Source organism: Natrix helvetica, assembly GCF_964273705.1.
Source record: "Natrix helvetica genome assembly, chromosome: 2".
Lineage (NCBI taxonomy): Eukaryota > Metazoa > Chordata > Lepidosauria > Squamata > Natricidae > Natrix > Natrix helvetica.
In genome coordinates, this window is record NC_138552.1 from 236,246,645 (window position 1) to 236,266,757 (window position 20,113).

A 20,113-nucleotide genomic window follows, 5' to 3' on the forward strand; every position below is an offset into this window, starting at 1 on the left:
ATTGATTTCCAGTGGGTTTGCCCCTGATAATTCAATCCAGGATTTAAGATTTCATAATTCAGTTTGATTGATATATAATTTCAGAAAAATGGAGCCTGTTACATCAGACACACTCAAACTGGAGTTTTGTGGAATCCCTTAGATATTTTGAGTATTCCTTGAAGCCATATATTATTTTTTGGTTGCTTGCTTGCTTTCAACTCATTGTTGACTCCTGGCAACTACAGTTGCAAGTACATGCAATCTAGGCCAGTGGTTCTCAATCTTTTCTTCATCACGGATCCCCTTTAAATACAGTTTGTGGCCATGGAGCCCCAAAACGTAACTCAATATTTAAATCATAACATTTCTTCAAACCTTCTTAGACCCCCTGTGATGACATTGTGTCCCCCCCCCCCCCAAGGTTTTGTAGACCACAAGTTGAGAACCAGTGGTCTGGGCAATATTTTTGTAAGTGTTTTAACATTACTTCCTAGGGCTTAAAGAAAGTGAATGGTACAAGGCTGTTCAGTCAACTTCCATGTCTCATTATAAAGACTCAGGTTTCCCTGCTCCTAGTCCAACAGCTTAACTTCTAGACTAGAGCAAACTCTCTAATGATTAGTGTGGGAGTGCTTTAGATGTTCATGTTTTACACTGTATCAGCAATAATTCCAATTGTTGAAAGTAAGTATAAAATTGAAATGTACAAGACTAACTAAGCTGCCTTTGGGGCATTGTGTGGAAATATACTGTATGAATGAATGACATTAAAATGTAACTTTACTTTCTAAATTGTAATTAGTTTTGATGCCAGATAGAATATTTGTAAAGGCAGTAAAACATTGATAATTCAGGTCACTAATACATAAAAGTACACTTGATCAAAACATTTCAGCAACTGTCAAAAATATAACATTTCAACAACAACAAAAAACCTCTGGTGTGATAATTGACTAAACACAAGTGACCACTTTTTCCCTTTGAAGAGTTAGGTTTTTTTTTTTAAAAAATCAAATAATCACCCACAATGCCTTTGTGACTTCAATTCTGTTGGAATCATGTTAAGCTTAAGTGCAGCTTAGAAGGGAAAATGGTTCTACTATGACGGCCAAGTATAATCACCAAGAAATAATACTGTAACAAAAGAGTGGTAATGGTTTGGTCTGTCTATTATTCTAGTAAGCCTAAATAACAATTTTTCTTTAGATTAAAATCAATTCATAATGATGTGATGTTACAGGATGTAAGGTTTTGCAAGGTTTTTTTTTTTTTACATAGTATATTTAGAACAGTTGTCCCATCCTATTTAAGATATTTTATTTCTTCTGATTCTTGGAGGCTGCTTGGACAACTCCCTGCAGCTTTCTGGCAAGTTTTTTCAAAAGTAGTTTGCCATTGCCTCCTTCCTAGGGTTTAGAAAACAACTGGCCCAAAGTCACCTTTTGTGCCTAAGGTGTAACTATAACTTGCAGTTTCTAACCCAATTCTTTCACCACTATACCAAACTAGCCCTCATTTAAAATGAATAGCTCCCCTCTAACTAGCACAGATTTTAACTTCTGGCCCTCATAACCTGAATTACTACTAATCTAGTTCAATCAATTTGGCATTTCTTAAGTTAATAGCAAGCTTTCTATTCAAATTTCCATTCCTTGTTAGAATTATTGTTAGGTATTTAACAATTGCTTGACTTTTATATACTGACGAAATGTATTTCATATTCCAGTAACAGTAATGTTTTAGTTGTGAAGATAATACACCACTGAACACGTCTTCCTTTACAGTCATTTTATTTTCATGCCTTTAGGTTCACTACACTCGATTACAATACAAATACAATAGAAAATATGTAATGACCATATATTAGTATTTGATTTTCGAGAAGGATCCCTGAAATGCATAGGCCCTTGATTTATGAGTAATGTTGCACAAGCTTCTGTACAAACATGAATCACATTCCTAATGACAAAGCTCTAATACAGACAAAGAGAGGCACAGAGGGTTGAGACATCCAGGTGTAACTGCAAAAGGCCTTTGAAATGGTATTACTTATTCAAAGTTTGGACATAGCTTGATGGCTTCACTTACAGAAGCAGATATCTGAAAGGGAATTCTTAAAGAACAGCAGCTATTGTGCACTGCAGAATGAGCCCAGCAAAACTACATTCCCCCGGCCTAAATTTGTAGATTTAGAATGAAAGGAAATAAATGCATTCACTGTATGTTCTGTTGTGTGTTGCGGCACTTTTATGCATGTCCACTTCAAGAGTACATCCCATGAAAAACAGGCTAATTTTTGCAATATGCTTTCTATCTTGACTTCGCATGCATCTAATACCAGAGGAGAGATGCAATGTAAAACTTATACCAACAGCAGTCATTCCAGACAAAATGGAGGGGGAAAAAGATGTTCTGTTTGAATGTACCATCCTTTTTTGCAGCATCCCTTGAACCTATGTTAGAATTCCACTCCCTTTACCACAAAGAGAATAGTCTTCCTGAATTTCAGAACCTGAAGAAAGGCTGTACAAATGTGGCTGTAGCTGTGGATCTAGGACCATGGCCTTCTTTAGTCTTACCCACGAACATGACCCCATTCTACCTTATTTAACCTGTTGTTCTGCTAATATGTTGTTCAAACCTCCAAATGAATGGAAAGTACAGTTCAAGGTTGGCTTTTCTAGTGTGATACTGGAGTTCCACTGAGCCAGACACTTCTCACGGTGCTCAACAAGTTTGCTTTACGCCTATTATTATTTTTTAAAGTTGCTATATTGCAAAGCAAAGCAAATTCCAATTCTATCTTAATTTTACTCTGGGCTCACATGGGATAAAAAACTAAGAGGTTGACTGGTAGTATTATGATAAATCAGTAGTTGATCTGTAATTCATTTTATCCTGTTCATATAGGACAGTTCTGAAAGAAGGAACCTTCCAATGGTGTTCTAGTACCATTTAATTAAGCTTATTACTTGAGGCAAAGAAATTAACAATGTTTTGGAGGCAGCCATCAAGACAGATGTTAAGGGAGAATAATTGGAGAAATGACTCATACCATAAATACAGTAGATTAGGGATCCTAGTTTCTCCTTGCCTCTGCTTCATCGATTTTCCTATAACTATACTTTTCTCCCAACTGTAATTATGGGGGAACTACTCTCTCTCTGTGTGGTGCTTCTCTTCTGCTGCAGTGCAACAACTTGTGTATAAACATCAAGACTTTGCAGCAACCCCATTCATTTTTTGCTCATTGTTTTTCCCTGTAAGACTTCAAGCTAGGGAAGCATGAATGTATGTTTTCCATATAGCTTCAGAGCTCAGGCTTCGGAAAGAGATTTGCATCTCTGATCAGATAAAAGGCAAATTGTGTGATATATTCCTTCAGCTCTTTCCTAAACTTGCCACTTTGACCATAGAAGTTATTGAAAGTGACTTCTGCCCAGGTGGGGGTTATTCTTGGGGAACACTATGTTATAGATCAGCATGATTTCCATGTATTTGTAATGGTCTTACAGCTTCAGTTGTGGTCTGTTTGCTGTCCCTGGCATAGCATTTGATGCTAGTCTGTGGTGTACCTTAAATGCTTGATGATGCACTTTGTACTAGATACTTAACAGGCTTGTCAACTAAACTTTTCCAGCTATGTCCTTGATAAATAACTGCTGTGGAAAGACTCAAGATTCTATTCATGATGAGGTTTGTAAGTTTTGCAAGCATCAAGATAAATTTATTTCTTTAGAGAATTATATGGCTTACCATCTTATACACAATACAATACAATACAATAGCAGAGTTGGAAGGGATCTTGGAGGTTTTCTAGTCCAACCCCCTGCCTAGGCAGGAAACCCTATACCGTTCCAGATACATGGCTATCCAACATCTTCTTAAAGACTTCCAGTGTTGAGGACAATAATCTTAAGCAACCACATCTCAGTATAATGATTTTTCAAGGGTGCAAACTTACACCATTGAGGGCCTTTTGCTGGGAAGATAAGAATGGCTACTGGTTTGTGGAACTTTCTATGAATTCTGGCATATACTAAAACTATAATTAATATTCCAAATAAATTCTTGGCTAATGGAAGAGGCAAAACAAGGGTACCGCACACACAGCTACATAAGTACACAAATAAGCTATGACATGAGGTTTGGTATAGTCACTGCAACATCACAACCTGCTTCAGTATTGTATTCTGTATTTTACAGAATCCAGAACTCTGCTTTTAAGTATCCTGAGCTGAATCAAACAGGAATCACAGTGATAAGATTAGCATCAAACAAAATGATCATCTGGTACATCCTGTTCCATCTTCACAGAACAAACTGCTTCTTAAACAATAAGTGTGTGAGAAAATAGGTAACAATTTTGCCACCATAATTGCTTATATATAAGTATCTTATTTGCAAGTAAGGTACTTGCTAGAATTCTGTTGCAACCTTAAATTTCATTGTAATTTAATGTACTCCTGGATTTGAAAAATGTGTTCCTTGGACTGTTTCTTGCCCAAATTTTCAGGAGAGAAACTTCATACTTATTCCTGTAAATTTCTTTCTTTCAGATGATACTGTTATGTAGAAGCAATTACTGTGTGGTAAAATATCTTGTCCAATTTCTCATACTCTTGCAATTAAGCCCCCCCCCCCCTTTCCCCTCTTGTGAAGGCAGGAAGGAATGTAACTGTTGATTGGTTTGGTAATCACTGGTCTTATCAGTATAAGGAACAATTCTCACAAAGAATGGGGTTTTTGCTGTGTGCAAGTAGAAATGTCAAGTAGGAAACCCACATACTTACTAATTTAAGCTGACTCAACTACAGAACATGGGTCTGCCTATGTAAAAATGATTATAAGAGGTTGTTCAGAGCAGAGAGAAAGCCAGCCTCACTTTATATTTTAAGATTCTTGGTTATTTCCTGGTAGGACCATGATATTCTGTCAATGGGATGGGTTAATAAATGTTCTATTTGCCTAATTTATAGAGCAATTTCTGTGGACTGTTATTACAGCAAGCCAAGAGCCACTGACAGTCAATGACATTTACTTTCATTGAGGAAGATCATTCATCTTCATTTGCAAATAAGGCCTAATGAAATTAATGATCTTATGCAATGCAAATTGCACAGAACTAAAGCTCCATTTGTTTATTAGGATCTTAAAACAAAGACAGGAGGCACAAATTGGTCTTCATTTACAGTGATGCAAAGATTGGGTCAGCATAAGATACTACTAGTACCACATAATATACTACTTTTTTTCACTTAAGCTAGAAAAGTGGTCGAAAGTTGCACACCTGAATAGCACCTCTGGCTCTATGTGCTGGTTTATCTGCTTGGAACAATGTTAACATCTTCATTTGTATCAATATTTTCATACTACAGGCATCACCATCTCTTTAGCTTTTTCACCCAGTAGGTATTATTGTGTAGGTACAATTTTGGCAACTAATCGCACGTTGGATTGTGGCTCTATGACATGCTGAATTGTAATATAATTATTGTTTTAAGTCCTAATTTATCAGTATATGTACTGTATATATTACATCTGCTTTGAAAAATGGGCAGTGAGAATTTTCTAACACCCCTTTCTCCTAAATTCTTGTTCTATAAAAGCCTTTGGCTTGGTTCCTAAACTACTGTGTGTATTATAATAATTAGTATATTAACACCCTGGAAGAATTGATATTCAAACCAAAGGACTCTCTTCCTCTGATTGCCAAGCTTTGCCATCAGCAATGATATAATGACAGTGACATAATGAGAGTTCCAGTAGTATGCAATCTGGCCTTTACTATCTTGATAATCCTTTGTTCATCTGCCACATTTTGGCAGATCCATCAATGACAGGAATACATGCTGAAAGATAAGGGTTAGATTTAACTCCTCAACTGTTGCCAGCCAATGATCACAATGGATGGAAAAAGGAGAGCATTTTTACTGCCTTGCCAAGGTAATCCATTTCACTTTCTGCAATTTCCACTACAGAATAAAAGGAGTGACATTGACACATTTAGCTATTCTGATGCTAGATCTCCATAGTTTTGCATGCATGTGGTAGCTATGATGCTTTTTAAATATGAGCTCTTTCAGAGTCCATGTTATGTGACTTTGCCTTTTGACAGGTCAACATTTCCCTACCTTCTCTGAAATCATGAGGACATCCAAAATATTGTTTGGCAGTATAGAAAATCCCTAAACATTAAACACTTGGCCAGTGAGTTTTGAAATGGCATATAAACAACTAAGAGGAAGCAGCACACAGGAAAGGCCATAGCAAACAACCATGCAAGTGATATTATGCAATTGAGGACAGGGCCTTGCTTGTAATAGTGATTATTATCTCAGAGAGTTGTGTGGGTTTAAAGGTGTGATTGTGTAGGTGTGTATATAAAGGAGCACTGATATATTGAAACTTATTAAGAGATTTTAAAAAAAAGCTTCCGGGATGATGGCACTTCAGAGCAGATTGGCACATAACAGAAGGGAATTTGTTCTGTTCTCGTGGTTGCTATATGGTTGACACTGAAGTTTGTGCCAAGGCTCACGAGTCACATGGGAAGAAAGTCAAGAAGATTAGAGATTGATTGAGCTCGTTCCTAAGGTGAAGGTCCTCGTAACTGCTGGCACAGAGGTGGGGCTGAGGTTTCCAAGGGAAGGCCTTGCTGTTGGTAGCCATAGTTAACATTGCCACAAGGAAAATGGCGAAGCCTGAAGAGAGGCACTTCCTTAACACTGGCTGTAAGTGAAGATGGTTCTAGAAGAAGGGAAGAACTTGGCAGCCTTCCAGCCATTATGCTGGGCCCCAAAGTACAGCTGCCTTCATGCCTTGAATCTTCCTGCTCTGTTGCCTCTTTTTCCAGCGGAGAAGTCTTTTGGACAACCGGCTTCTCTGAAAACCAAGAGCCATATGTTGGGTTCCAGAGGTTGGTAGGCTTATTTCTGGATCCCCGGGTTTTGTGGAGCTCTGTTGCAGGAATTGATTGAGTGTACGCCATGTTGACATGCCCCCCTTCGAGGGAAGTCTGGATGTTAACCTGGGTAATTGGCTCAACAGCAGCTGCTTTCATGAGAGCTTTTCCTGCTGGAATGACAAAAGGGAGAGAGGACGGGGAAGGCAGGAGCTGCTCAGCAGCCTTTTTCTCTCGCTGCGGCAACACTAACAGAGGAGGAATTGCTTCAGGATCTTCAGGACGCACAGGAACCTTTTCTTCTTCTTCAATGCAGGGACCATACTCCACAGGCAGAACCGTATTGATGACATCAGGATCCTATAGGGAAGGAGAGACAGTAGTTCAACATGTATTTATCTTCTAGTTATGCTTAAAACACTCTTAAGAAGATAGATGATCCAAAGAACTTTATTCAAATAATTTTTGAAGTGTGCACAATCTCACTGCGGTTGATCAACCCCACTGCTAAGCAGCATGTTGTATTTAATGGAATATTGAAACGATAGGAACTGATTAAAACAAAACAATTTTTTTCCCAGATATATAGTATTAGGATTGGGTGGAAAAAGAGAGACAAACTCTTCCCTGTACTTCTGATTTGCAGCATCAGGAGGACCACCAAGTACATCTAAAAGAAGATAAGACTGTCTTTGAAACGTATGCAGGGGATATAACTACTCTGATTATGTCGGGTTCTGTTTTTTAAAACCTTTACCCATTTTGAGTGTATTAAACATGTAAGAGAATATGATGTCGGATGGGTATAGGTGAATCTGGAGTATATTTCTAGAATGTAGCCTTTTCTGGTACAATGACTTCAAGTTGTGCCTACACTAGCAGCCAAAAAAACATTAGTCTAGTTTGGGGAAACCAAATACAATTAACTCCAGGTGTACTGAAGACTTACAGGTCTGTGCAAATATTGTCTATTTAAGAAGGACAATAAAGGCCCTAGATAAGTATCTATCATAGCTAATCATCTCTTTTAGATATGGATGGATTTATGTGGTTGTGAGATGGTTTGAACTATTCTTTCATTAATTCCCCACTTGTTTTGCTAAGTGAGGGCTGCAAGGCCAGAAATTTGAGAAAAAGACATTATCAGTATACTATATTCAGTAGGCTTCGCATGTTTCCCTTTCGTCTTCTCCTGCACCATGTTACACACAGTGATGGAGTTTGAGATAAATGGTTACCTGGGTGCAGTATTCAATTCTCTCCAGAACAATGGCAAAGTCTGGCCTGTCTTCTGGCTGGTGTTGCCAGCATTGGGTCATTATTCGATATCTACAACAGTAGAAGGAGAAAATGGCACTAAAGGTTGACATTCAGTTTGTCACAGCATAAGAGGAAACAATATCACAATGACATTTTTTATGTTAACCATTCAAAAATGAATTTTTGATCCTTGTCAACTAGCATCATAACTGCAATTTGAATGATATCAATAGAATGGCATTCAGCCATTGCTTGATTAAAACTGGCTAAAACTAGATGCTTAATCTAGACTATTATTGGGATATTGCCCAAATAACATACGTGTGTGTTCTGACCCCCTCCTCTTGTATACCAAGACACTCCGACACAAAGTCTCTTCCAGATGTTTATTGACATACAGGTTCCACCTTGGCAGTAATCCAGCCTGCCAAGGTCAAGATAGCACTCTGGGCAGTAATCCAGGTAAACCCTTTGGCAGCAATCCAGCCTGCCAAAGTACGACACAGATCTGAGCTTCTCCAACTCCAATGATCAGTTGATTCCTGCAAAGGGTGTGTCCACAAGCAGTCCCTTTATACTCTGGAGAGGTGTCTAATTATTAGCAGCTGAGAGCCATTACCTCCTGTAATTGCTCAATTGCTTCTTACGCCGGGTAGCACGTCGGTAACGAGCATCTAATAGCTCACTGCTGATGTCTGACTCACTGTCCTGTGACTCCTCCCCACTGCACCAAGGCATGACATCAGGAGCCCCCTTCCTTTGGCTTTCACCACTGCTCCATGCCTCAGGCGCCCCCTGGTGGCCAACCAACCTCTCTGCGCCCTGCTCAGCGTCGGAACCCTGTCCAGGGTCCCCCACCTTCTCTTGAGCCGACTCAGAGGGACCCTTGCTGTCGGAATCTGGTGGCAACTCCAACGGCTCCTGCTGGGCCACAACACATGTGTGTGTGTGTGTGTGTGTGGTGTGTGTGTGTGTGTGTGTGTGTCTTTGAGTCACAGTTGACTCCTGGCAATTGCCTGGGTTTTCTGACATTCCCTGACATTTTCTGGCAAGATTTTCAGAAATAGCTTGCCATTACCATTTTCTTAGAAAGTGAATGGGCCAAGGTCACCCACCTAGCTTTGTGCCTAAGGTTGGACTAGAACTCATGATCTCCTGTTTTCTAGACTGAGGTTTAATCACTACACAAACTAGATATCTAACATCTATCTATATAAGAAAAAAATGTGGAATTTTTGATTAGCAATTTCTTAGAAACATGAACTTATTTATACTATACATCTATACAGTTATCTGTAATTAAATAAATTAAATTTACATTATTTACAAGAAAGGGAATTTCATTAATTTTAGAGAATAAGAATTTTGAATAACAGAGTATTGATTAGGATGGACTATGGTGGCTGAGACTATTCATCAAAAATGGGCATCTCTTGAATCAAGCAAGAACAACCATCCTATTCCTAATGAATAATGAATCTCTTATTCCAGATGCTGATTCTGAGACAAAATTGTATTTTAAGTTTGGTGGAACTCAAGTGGTACAGAATTACCACAAATTTCTAGACAATAAGAAACTCCCTAAATAGCTTATTTTCAATACTCTCTCAATGCTGATTGCTTAGTACCAAAGAAAGGAGCTCTCTCCATCAGAGGTCTCCAACTTTGGCAACTTTAAGACTTGTGGACTTCAAAGCTGGCTGATGAATTCTGGGTTGAAGTCCACAAGCCTTAAAGTTGCCAAGGTTGGAGATCCCTGCTCTACATCACAGCCCTTTGTTTCTAACATTACTTGTTTTATCAGACAGATGCCCTGCATATGAGTCTGACTGACTATATCTAAACATAACTGGGGGGAAAACTAGAAACTAAAGCTACTTAATCTTTGGCATGCATTTATGGAACTCGTTTTGGCCCGCCAGGGTGGTCGGGGGAGATTGGAGGAAAAGGAGGAACGGAAGGCTGTAAACGGCCGGGGGAACAGCTGGGAAGCAATGGCGGCGGCGCGCGCAGCGCAGCGCGGCATGAGGATTGCGCTGGCGGCGAAAAAAGGCACCGGGGAGAAGAACGAGGCACCGGGGAGGAGAATAAGGCTGGGAGGCAACTGGGAGAGGCAGTTGGAGACGGCTGCGGCAGCGGGACGAGTGGAAAGAGTGGCGCTGCTGCCAGGGACTCCTCTGTGGTATTCTGCCGTATCCTGGCTGCTCCCATGCCCCCCCCCCCGGGCCTTGCCGGCGCCAGCAGAGGACGCCGAATGGTTTACGATCTTGGAGAATTTTGGAGAACTTTATCCTAATCCGTGGAGAACTTTGGAGCGCCGAGTGGGGGGCCAAGGTGGAGTGTGCCCACCTGGGCGTTCTGGATGGAAACCAGGAGTGAGGGCGAAGGTATAAAACAACGGTTGGGGGTGGCCTGGAACACCGGAGGCCACTGGAGGCCCTGTTTCAGGGCCATGGATAGGCCTGAACAGTTACCTAGGCCAAGAACAACTGGGCCAAGAACGCCCCCCCCATCTGGAACCACTTTGGACTGTCTCCCACCTTTCTGTCATCTCTGCCATCTCTCACCACTTGAGGATATTCGATCATTTCCCGCCCCCCCCCTCATCCAAGTACTAATCTGGACATTGAAGCCTCCTACTTCCTATTGAGACTCTAACCCCCGTTTACCAACTTTTCATTACCAGCACCCTTACCCCACTGGGTTTTTAACAATCTACTCGAGGTCAGACCTGCTCCGCCTGCGGGAGGCCCCTCTCTCGCAGGCATGGCCCTTGGCTCTTTCAAGGGCCCGCCTTGATGACGGGTTCGTGGACCCCGAGAGGTGCAGGAACCGGAAGCTAAGGGGATTTTTAGTAAAATGTTTTTTATCTTTTTTAGGGGGTCCCAGGGTGGGGGGGAGGGTTAATCAGACCGGGAGGAGGGCCAGAGCCGGACAGACAGGTGAGTCCAGGAAGGACGGGGATGCGGTGGAGGGGGGGAATATAAAGGTCACTAAAGCAGAGGGTTGTCCTATTACAACGGTCGCGGGGAGGAGGGGATGCGAGGACAGGATAAGATCCCAAGGTCGGTTGGGAGACCGCGGCTGTTGGTTACGCCCGGTCGCTTGTACCAACCCCTGCAGTCTAGGTGGACAGGTCCTACAGAGCCAGGGCCTGCGGCTGATGCTTTGCAACGCAAGGTCTGTCACCAACAAGGCCCCCCTCATTAATGAGTTGATCTCAGAGGGGGAGCTAGACCTTGCAGGGATAACGGAGACCTGGTTGGGCCACAAGGGTGGTTTACCCCTCATGGAAATGTGCCCACCGGGTTTCCGTGCATTCCATCAGCCTCGGGCCCTGGGTAAGGGTGGAGGGGTGGCGGTGGTTATGCGGGAATGTTTAGAGCCGAGGGAGTTCACTGTCCCTCAGATACCCGGGTGTGAGTCCCTTGGTGTGAACTGGGGCCCAGGGAGGCAGTGGGGCTTGCTGATTGTATACTTGGCTCCTCGCTATGCATCAGCAGCCCTGCCCGAGCTCCTCGAACTAATCTCAGCGACGGCAGTTGAGACTCCCAGACTTTTGGTCATGGGGGACTTCAACTTGCCGTCAACGGGAGCGGCTTCCGAGGTGGCTCGGGAGTTCATGGCTTCCATGACGGCCATGGACCTGACCCAATTAGTACAGGGCCCCACTCACGAAGGGGGCCACACACTGGACCTCATTTTTGTATCTGAACAGTGGACGAGTGATCTGGGAATAGGGGATTTAGTCATCACGCCCCTGTCATGGTCAGACCACTCATCCCTCCGGCTGGACTTCCCTGGCGCTATCCCCCACCGCGAGGAGGCGGAACCAGACTCTATAAACTGGTACCGCCCCAGGCACCTGATGGAATCTGATAGATTCCAGACGGAGCTTGGGCCAATTCCTGTAGCCTTGTCCCGCTCCCGCTCCGAGGACCTAGTGACTGCCTGGAATAGGGCGACGACTGGGGCCTTGGACCGGGTTGCGCCTTTGCGACCTCTCCTGCGGCATCGACCCACCCGGGCTCCTTGGTTTACTGAGGAGCTTAGGGTGATGAAGCGCCACAGGAGACGTCTAGAGAGCAGGTGGAGGTCCTCACGCTCCGAATCTGACCGAACACAGGTAAGAGCCTATTTGCGGACTTACCTTGTGGCAATAAGAGCGGCCAAACGTAGACACTGTGCTGCTCTTATTGCGTCCGCGGATAACCGCCCTGCCGCCCTGTTTAGGGTGACCCGCTCCCTTTTATCGCAGGGGGCGCGGGAGACACCCTTACAGGGTAGAGCAGAGGAGTTTGGAGAATATCTTCAGGACAAAATCGATCAGATCCGGAACGGGTGGGCCTCCGTCAGTGGACCAGACGAGCTGCCAACAGCGAGTCTTGAGAGACCATTCTGGGAGGAGTTTGACTCTGTTGCCCCCGAGGATTTGGACAGGTTGCGTGGACGGCTGCGACCTACCACATGTTTAACGGACCCGTGCCCCTCCTGGCTGGTACTGGCAGCCTGGGAGGTGACACGAGGCTGGCTCCTGGGCCTGGTGAACGCCTCATTGGGTGAGGGACACTTACCTACCGCCTTGAAAGAGGCGGTGGTGAGACCCTTGCTCAAGAGACCTTCGCTCGACCCAATGGAGCTAGCTAATTATCGTCCAGTCTCCAACCTCCCCTTTTTGGCAAAGGTTGTTGAGAATGTGGTGGCGCAACAATTTCCACGACACCTAGACGAATCCGACTATCTAGACCCACGCCAGTCCGGCTTCCGACCCGGGCACAGCACTGAGACAGCCTTGGTCGCGTTGGTTGATGATTTCTGGAGGGCCAGAGATAGGGGTTGTTCCTCTATCCCTGTCCTATTAGACCTCTCGGCGGCTTTTGATACCATCGACCATGGTATCCTATTGCGCCGGTTGGAGGGGATGGGAGTCGGAGGCACCGTTCTGCGGTGGTTCGGCTCCTACCTCTCCGACCGGAAGCAATGTGTGTTGACAGGGGGGCAGAGGTCGTCCCTGAGGCCACTCACTTGTGGGGTGCCACAGGGGTCGGTCCTCTCGCCTCTCCTGTTCAACGCATATGTGAAGCCGCTGGGCGAGATCATCCGTGGTTTTGGGGTTGAGTACCATCTTTACGCTGATGATACTCAGCTGTATATTTCAACCCCAAACCACCCCAACGAGGCTGTCGAAGTGATGTCCCGGTGTTTGGAAGCCGTCGGGGTCTGGATGGGGGACAACAGACTCAAACTCAACCCCTCCAAGACTGAGTGGCTGTGGGTACCGGCGCCTCGGTTCAGCCAGCTGACCCCATCGCTGGCCATAGGGGGCGAACAGCTGTCCCCTGTGGAGCGGGCGCGCAATTTGGGCGTCCTCCTCGATGCCCGGCTGTCAATGGAGGACCATGTGGCAGCCGTGGCAAGGGGGGCGTTCCACCAGGTTCGCCTGGTGCGCCAATTGCGCCCCCTACTGGACCGGAGTGCCCTGCGCACGGTCACTCATGCGCTGGTGACGTCTCGCCTGCACTACTGCAATGCTCTCTACATGGGGCTTCCCTTGGGACGCATCCGGAGACTGCAGCTAGTTCAGAACGCAGCCGCGCGGGTTATTATGGGAAGTACTCGTTACTCCCACGTAACACCTCTCCTGCGCGAGCTGCACTGGCTACCTGTGGCCTTTCGGGTGCGTTTCAAGGTACTGATTACCATCTTTAAAGCGCTCCATGGCATAGGACCTAGGTATCTGCAGGATCGCATCCTACCACACACGTCCCTGCGACCTATCCGCTCACACAGAGAGGGGCTCCTCCTGGTGCCGTCTGCTAGGCAATGCCAGCGGGCGACACCTAGGAGTAGATCCTTCTCTGTGATGGGCCCAACCCTCTGGAATGACCTCCCCCCAGACATTCGAACTACCACCGACCTCCGTTCCTTCCGGCAAAAGTTAAAGACTCACCTATTTCAATCAGCTGGCCTGGCACTTTCTTAGTTTTACCTCCCGGGGATTTATTCATTTTAATTGGGTTTGGGGTTTTAATAAGCTTTTAATGTACTATATTTATTATTCTATATACAGTCTTACAACCTCCTTCACCTACGTATTTAATTATTTAACTGTTTTATGTATGTATTTTATAACACATTTTAATGACTGTACACCGCCCCGAGTCCCTTTCGGGAGAGGGGGCGGTCTATAAATATGAATAATAAATAAATAAATAAATAAATGAAAGTTTTCATACACAGGGCCAGGGCAGTTTTTGGGTGGATCCATCCTTCCTCCACTTGTGACAAATTCCAAGACCTCCTGGTTACTTTTGCTGGGATAGGGCATATATCCAAGCGAGAATATTTCCCACAGCAACACTCCAAATGACCTGGACACAGAAAAGCAAGAAATAAAATCAATTTGTATTTTCTACTTCTTTTAATTTCTATTAAATTCACCATATTGAGAGGTTGCATTCTTTCTAACTATTTTCTGTTAGTGGCTCTGGATCTACTTGTTTCTATAGTGTGTCAAGGAACTGTGGCACCTGTTTGACAAGCTGTATTATTTGGCAGAAGAAAAAGGCATGCTTAAAGAACATTTCAGCCTCTATCAGACAAAAAAAAAATGTGGACAGTGATATTTTAAACCCCCGAGTAGCTGTTGGCTTGCAAAATGGAAAGAAAATTCTGAGCAAGCCTACCAGGTATCTGTTTTGGATGTAAATATCCCTTCCATGAAGGCTTCAGGTGGCATCCATTTGACAGGCAGCATTGCACACCCTCCTTTTCTGTAGTAGCTGGCCCTGCAGTCGAGGAAAGAATATTAACAAGAGTTAAGTATTGGCTCCTTCAGCAGCTGATTGAAGTGGGTGGCTCTGAGAGCTCTGCTGATGGCAGCCGTGATGGCAGTTTTTCTTTCTGAAACAATAAGGCAAATTCTCCCTTTTATAAGAAAAAGAGGGAATATCTATCTTTTACTTTTCTAAATAAGGGAAAAGGTGTCTATGATTCTTTGTTATGTAGAATTACATCCTTAAATCTGATTGAAGCAATACTTCCATTCTTTGATGGCAACAGTTTGAGTATGCGAAACCAAACTGTACCTATAAATTGCAATGTGGGACCAGGTGAGAATTTTAGGGATTTACCTGATTTCAGAAGGCCAGGGGGGCATTTCTGTCATGTGTGGGTTCAATGCATTCTCCCACAGAGCAAATTGAGACTTTGGGAGTAGAGGTAGGTAATCAGGAATATGGAAGAAATGACCAGGCTCAGACCAAGGGACAAGTCAGATGCATCATCAGTCATGAGTCCCTACATGCCCCCCAAAGAGATCTAAATCCAGCCCACCTTGAATGCTTTCCCACTCATTTCCCTTGATTGTTAGTAGCTCAGATTATTATAGAGAATCTTTACACTCATTTGAACTGCCTGAATCTCCTGATTTCCCCAGGGTTTGACAAAATAGTAAGTGGAAAAGGAGGGTTGGAATCTTTATTCTTTAAGGTAAACTATAAAACACAACTCTTAGGATTTGCCCCAGAAATCTATAAAATGTAGAAAAGGAGGACATTTTAAAGCAATTACCCAAAAGGAGGTGGCCTTAGATCTCAGGAGATTTTCATAAATAAGAAATAAGAGACCGAAAAGCAAAATGCTGTCCAATGCTTTTTCTACTTTGTCCATCCAGATATGTCAACTCTACATGAATCCATTGCCAGAGAGCGCTACCCAATGAATAAACAAATGTTTGTATGGAACACATTCCACACAAATAATATTGCATTAATTAATTATTTAATGAAATGAACAATTTGCAAAATAATGTAGTCCATTTTCAAGCCAATGAATCATCTCCTGTTGTGCCATTCTTTCTCAGAGACAAGTGCACTATTCACACAAAATCATACAATGCAACCTACACATGAAACACAGGGACTGACCTCCTTTCTTCCAGTAAAAATGGCAAAAGTTGGGAATAAAAGAGAAAGAGAGAGAAAGAAAATAAAGTGATGACTGAATGGAAAGGGCAAACAAGAGTTTAAAAAAATATGGGACAGACCTAAAGAATGGAATAATGCTAGAGAAAAGGAAAAGGGAGAAAACCGAGTTAGGGTTAGAAAGAGTTGAAACTCCCCAGCCCTTCCAAGCAGGATGTAAGCTTCCTGCTCTTCTTCAAAGTGATCTCCTTCCTAGTAGAAGGCCTTTGGCCACTTCTCTGGCAAACTTTGGTTTCCAATAAATTCTTCTTTTAGCTTTTAGTATTCTCAATCAGAGAATATAAGGTATCCCATCAATGTACATTTTGGAGAAAATTTGTCTTCCTATCTGGTGAATATGTAAATACATAATTAGAGAGTAATGATATTAACCGTATATAGTTTTAATTCAGTTTAAATTCAGAAGAATCATAGTAAATCTAGTTTTCTTCCTGGCTTCACCCACTCCAACAAATGGCACCATTCAAGGCTGGCCAAAGCTGTGCCCCATAACATGAATGCTTTAGTCTTGATCTGGGTTATCCTATCCTTGCTTAATTTTTTCTTCATTTTCACAGGACAGCAGATCTGATTATGGCTCTTGCCATCTTATACTTGGCTTTCAGTGATCTTTTCACAAAACTGCCCATTCCAGGACAATGAGACAAATCTCATTGTCCTGGAATGAATAATCCAAACACTTCTTTTAGGTCTTGCATGTTTACTACAAAGAATGCATTCTCAAAGAGAAGTTTTCAACTTGCAAAGTGTCAAGAAAATCTGCATATTCAACCCTGCTTATAAATAGCCCAAGCTTTTGGTTTGTTGCCAGAATCAATACTGTACAGATATATGTGGTGAAGTACTTCTCCAGGATGACATTAGAGGGCACTGCGAGGACAGTAACAATACATTACCAAAAATATCTACTGTACTATAGTAGATTATTAAAGTCTTCCTATTTAACAATGAAGAATCATTCATCCTGGTGCCCTGGAGAAATTCCAGAGTCAGTAATTGCCTTTTTCCGACCCTTCCCTATTTTTATATGCAATAAACAGAGACAGAAGCGGAAGAGTGTGTATGGTCAACACAAAAAGGGATAAAGCTTCAGGATAATGTATGAGGAAAGTAAAGAGAACAAGGTTGGAGAGGATTCTGTTTCAGCGCAATACCAAAAGTGGTTGATAAAATAACAATAAAAGTAATCTAAGGAAATTCCACAGAATGAACATAGAATTTTAGTGAAGACAGCATACATTATCCTCCTGGGTACAACAAAATATAAATATCTCAAAAAGACCAATGCATACAATGAAATAAATATTGTAGAAGCCTACATTTACTCATTCATGAGAGGGGGGGGGGGAGAGATTGAGATTATATAAAGGAATGTTATATATTCCCTTATAGAAGTTATAAACGTTAGAATAAGAAATAATAACCAATATTTCTCACCTATATATGTCCCTGGCCATTCCAAAATCTCCAATTTTAGCTATTCTTCCAGGACCTTTACAAGTAAGGAGGCAATTTCGAGCAGCAATGTCTCTAGAGAAAGAACAAATGACTGTTTTAAAATAATTAATAAAATTAAATTTGTGCGGTAATCAAGACAGACCAGCTGTTAAGTTACTGGAAAGCTAAAGATAAAGCCACTATTGTTAAAATGAACACACTCATTTTTCAAATAGGAAAGCCAAAATAAATAAAAAATCTAGAAGTAGAAAACTTCAAACTTGCATTGAAAAAGAATAATTTATATATAGGACATTTTGAGCTCCTGAAGGAAAGGCAAAATATAAATCTGTTCAAGAAATTTTTAAAAAAGAAATAATGCCTCAGTTCCTCCTTTTTTATGTTCAAAGCAGCATACCTCTAGAGGGTGGTAGTATACAACCATTTTTGTCAGTGGCTTGTGTACTAACCTGATACAAGTCAGCCACAGACCACACACACACACACACACACACACACAGAGAGAGAGAGAGAGAGAGAGAGAGAGAGAGAGAGAGAGAGAGAGAGAGAGAGAGAGAGAGAGAATGGTCCTCCTGCAATAATAGCTTCTCTTACTGACCTGTGAATGAAGTGATTTTCTTCCAAATACTGACAACCACAAGCAATATCACGAGCTACGTGGAGCAAATCCAGCATGGTTAGTGAGGAGGGATGGGTCTAAAAGGAAGAATCAAAGAATTATTTCAGGAATATGAATTTAAACAATCAAAAAGGGCTGACAAGGATTTTTTTAAAAAATGGGCAATCACAGAATCTGTTAGAATTAGTGCTGCTAACAGTATAAAAGCTAAGTGTATATTTTTTTTAAAAAAAATCACATTTTAGGTTACATTATTGCAATTCTAAATACTTCTTCCTAAGGTCTTGATCACTGCATTTCACAGGGATTATCTTCTTATTTTCTGAGCATCCCATTTTCTGTTCTTTCTTTGTTCCTAATAAACAATTCTATGCAAAGTAAGCATGAATAAAGGGACAAATTTTCTGATCGGCAGAAGCTTGACTGAACAATCTTTGAAGTCATTTCCTACTAAATATAATGTATTGCATCTCCAACATTAATTTCTAGTGCTCAAATTAGCTTCACTCCCCCCCCTCTTTTTTTTACTGTAGAACCTAAATTCCTGAAGAGGAGGCATGAAATTATATAGTAAAAAGAACAGTTCTCAAATAGTTTCCCCAAATTTCAAGGAAATTATTTGACAGAATGAGCATGTATCATGTTTTGAAAAACAGGTTTCCTCCAAATCAGATGCTGTACAGATATAGACCAATAGAGACCGCCAGGAAAATTATTTCTGGCATGAGACACAGCGTTTCTAGATTTTGATAGTCCAGGGACAGAGGAGATTATAAACAAAGAATATTTTTTGTTGGACAGCTGGAAAAATATCAGCACAATTGACCCAACCCCACCCTATTTTGTGATGCCAAAATCATCTCCTCCAATTCGCTTTAGAAATTTTATTTTTTATATTTATATATATATTTTCAACTGATTCCCTAAATCCTCACTATTTTCAAAATAGAAACATGATGTCTCTATGTTCCTTTGCAAAACATTAGCATTTACAAATCCGGCATTGAGTAAAATAATTACTAGGCTGGTGTTGTTCGTTTTAGGAAACCTGAAAAACCATGTTCAGGAAAATATTGCAATAAAACAATCTCCGCCAGTCTGATAAAACTGAGAATGAATGCGAAAGTGAAGGGTCAAATTATGTAAGTATTTCAGGAGTGTAGAAAATTGTCAGGCAAGCACATCCACATCCATGTTCGCTGAATGCTGCAGATTGTTGATTCTCATCCTAAATAGCCAATACACCTGAATGTGAAATGCTCCAGTTCATGTACAGTATTTACTTATTAAATTTATATGCTGCCCATCTCCCTCTGCAAAGCTACTCCTATTCCCTTCCCTACTTCTGCTAAAAAGAAAAAATAGCTTATCTGATAACAGAATCCCCAGAGGAGCTAAAGGAGTAGGTTTCAAAAGCAACCCTCATCCCCAATTAAAGGTAAGAATGTGTAGAAAACCAAAAAGCAAGGCTAGGAAAAAGTCAATCAGGCAGGGAATTCTGATTCAACAAGTAGTAAAGGTGAGGAGAGCAGGGTGGAAGGTAGAGAAAGAGAAGGGGAGAGGGTAGGAAGAGGAAGAGTAGGAGTAGGAAAGAGGTAAAGGAAGAAGGAAGGGGAAGGAGAGGAGGAAGGAAGGAAGTAGAGAAGGGAGGGAGGGAGAAAAGAAAGGGATAATAAGGTGGTATTAAAACAGACGGGTGGGATGGTAAATAAAGCAACCCAAATTGTATATTATAACCTTTTAAAAGGAATAACAAATGTGTAAGAATGACAAATGTAAAGAAGAACAACTATGTGAATGTATACTTATAATTGTATGTAAAAGAATAAAAAATCTGGTCTTCTGGCACGCATGCGTGCTCGATGGTCAGCTGGGCTTTGTGCGTGTGACAGTGCCGAAACTGAA

General features: G+C 42.1%; 1 protein-coding gene across 1 annotated transcript in view; it reads right to left on the bottom strand.

The window, feature by feature from the left end:
• Positions 1 to 1,553: 1,553 nt before the first annotated feature.
• Positions 1,554 to 20,113, bottom strand: part of ALK (ALK receptor tyrosine kinase) — a 680,353-nt gene continuing 661,793 nt past the window's right edge. Inside the window, exons 24-29 of the mRNA XM_081944717.1 lie at positions 18,188 to 18,285; positions 17,569 to 17,661; positions 14,833 to 14,934; positions 14,383 to 14,517; positions 8,125 to 8,215; positions 1,554 to 7,246 (exon numbers count right to left, since the gene is read on the bottom strand). Coding sequence (XP_081800843.1) covers positions 6,575 to 7,246; positions 8,125 to 8,215; positions 14,383 to 14,517; positions 14,833 to 14,934; positions 17,569 to 17,661; positions 18,188 to 18,285 — 1,191 coding nt within the window. The 3' untranslated portion in view covers positions 1,554 to 6,574. The remainder of the gene's footprint in view (positions 7,247 to 8,124; positions 8,216 to 14,382; positions 14,518 to 14,832; positions 14,935 to 17,568; positions 17,662 to 18,187; positions 18,286 to 20,113) is intronic.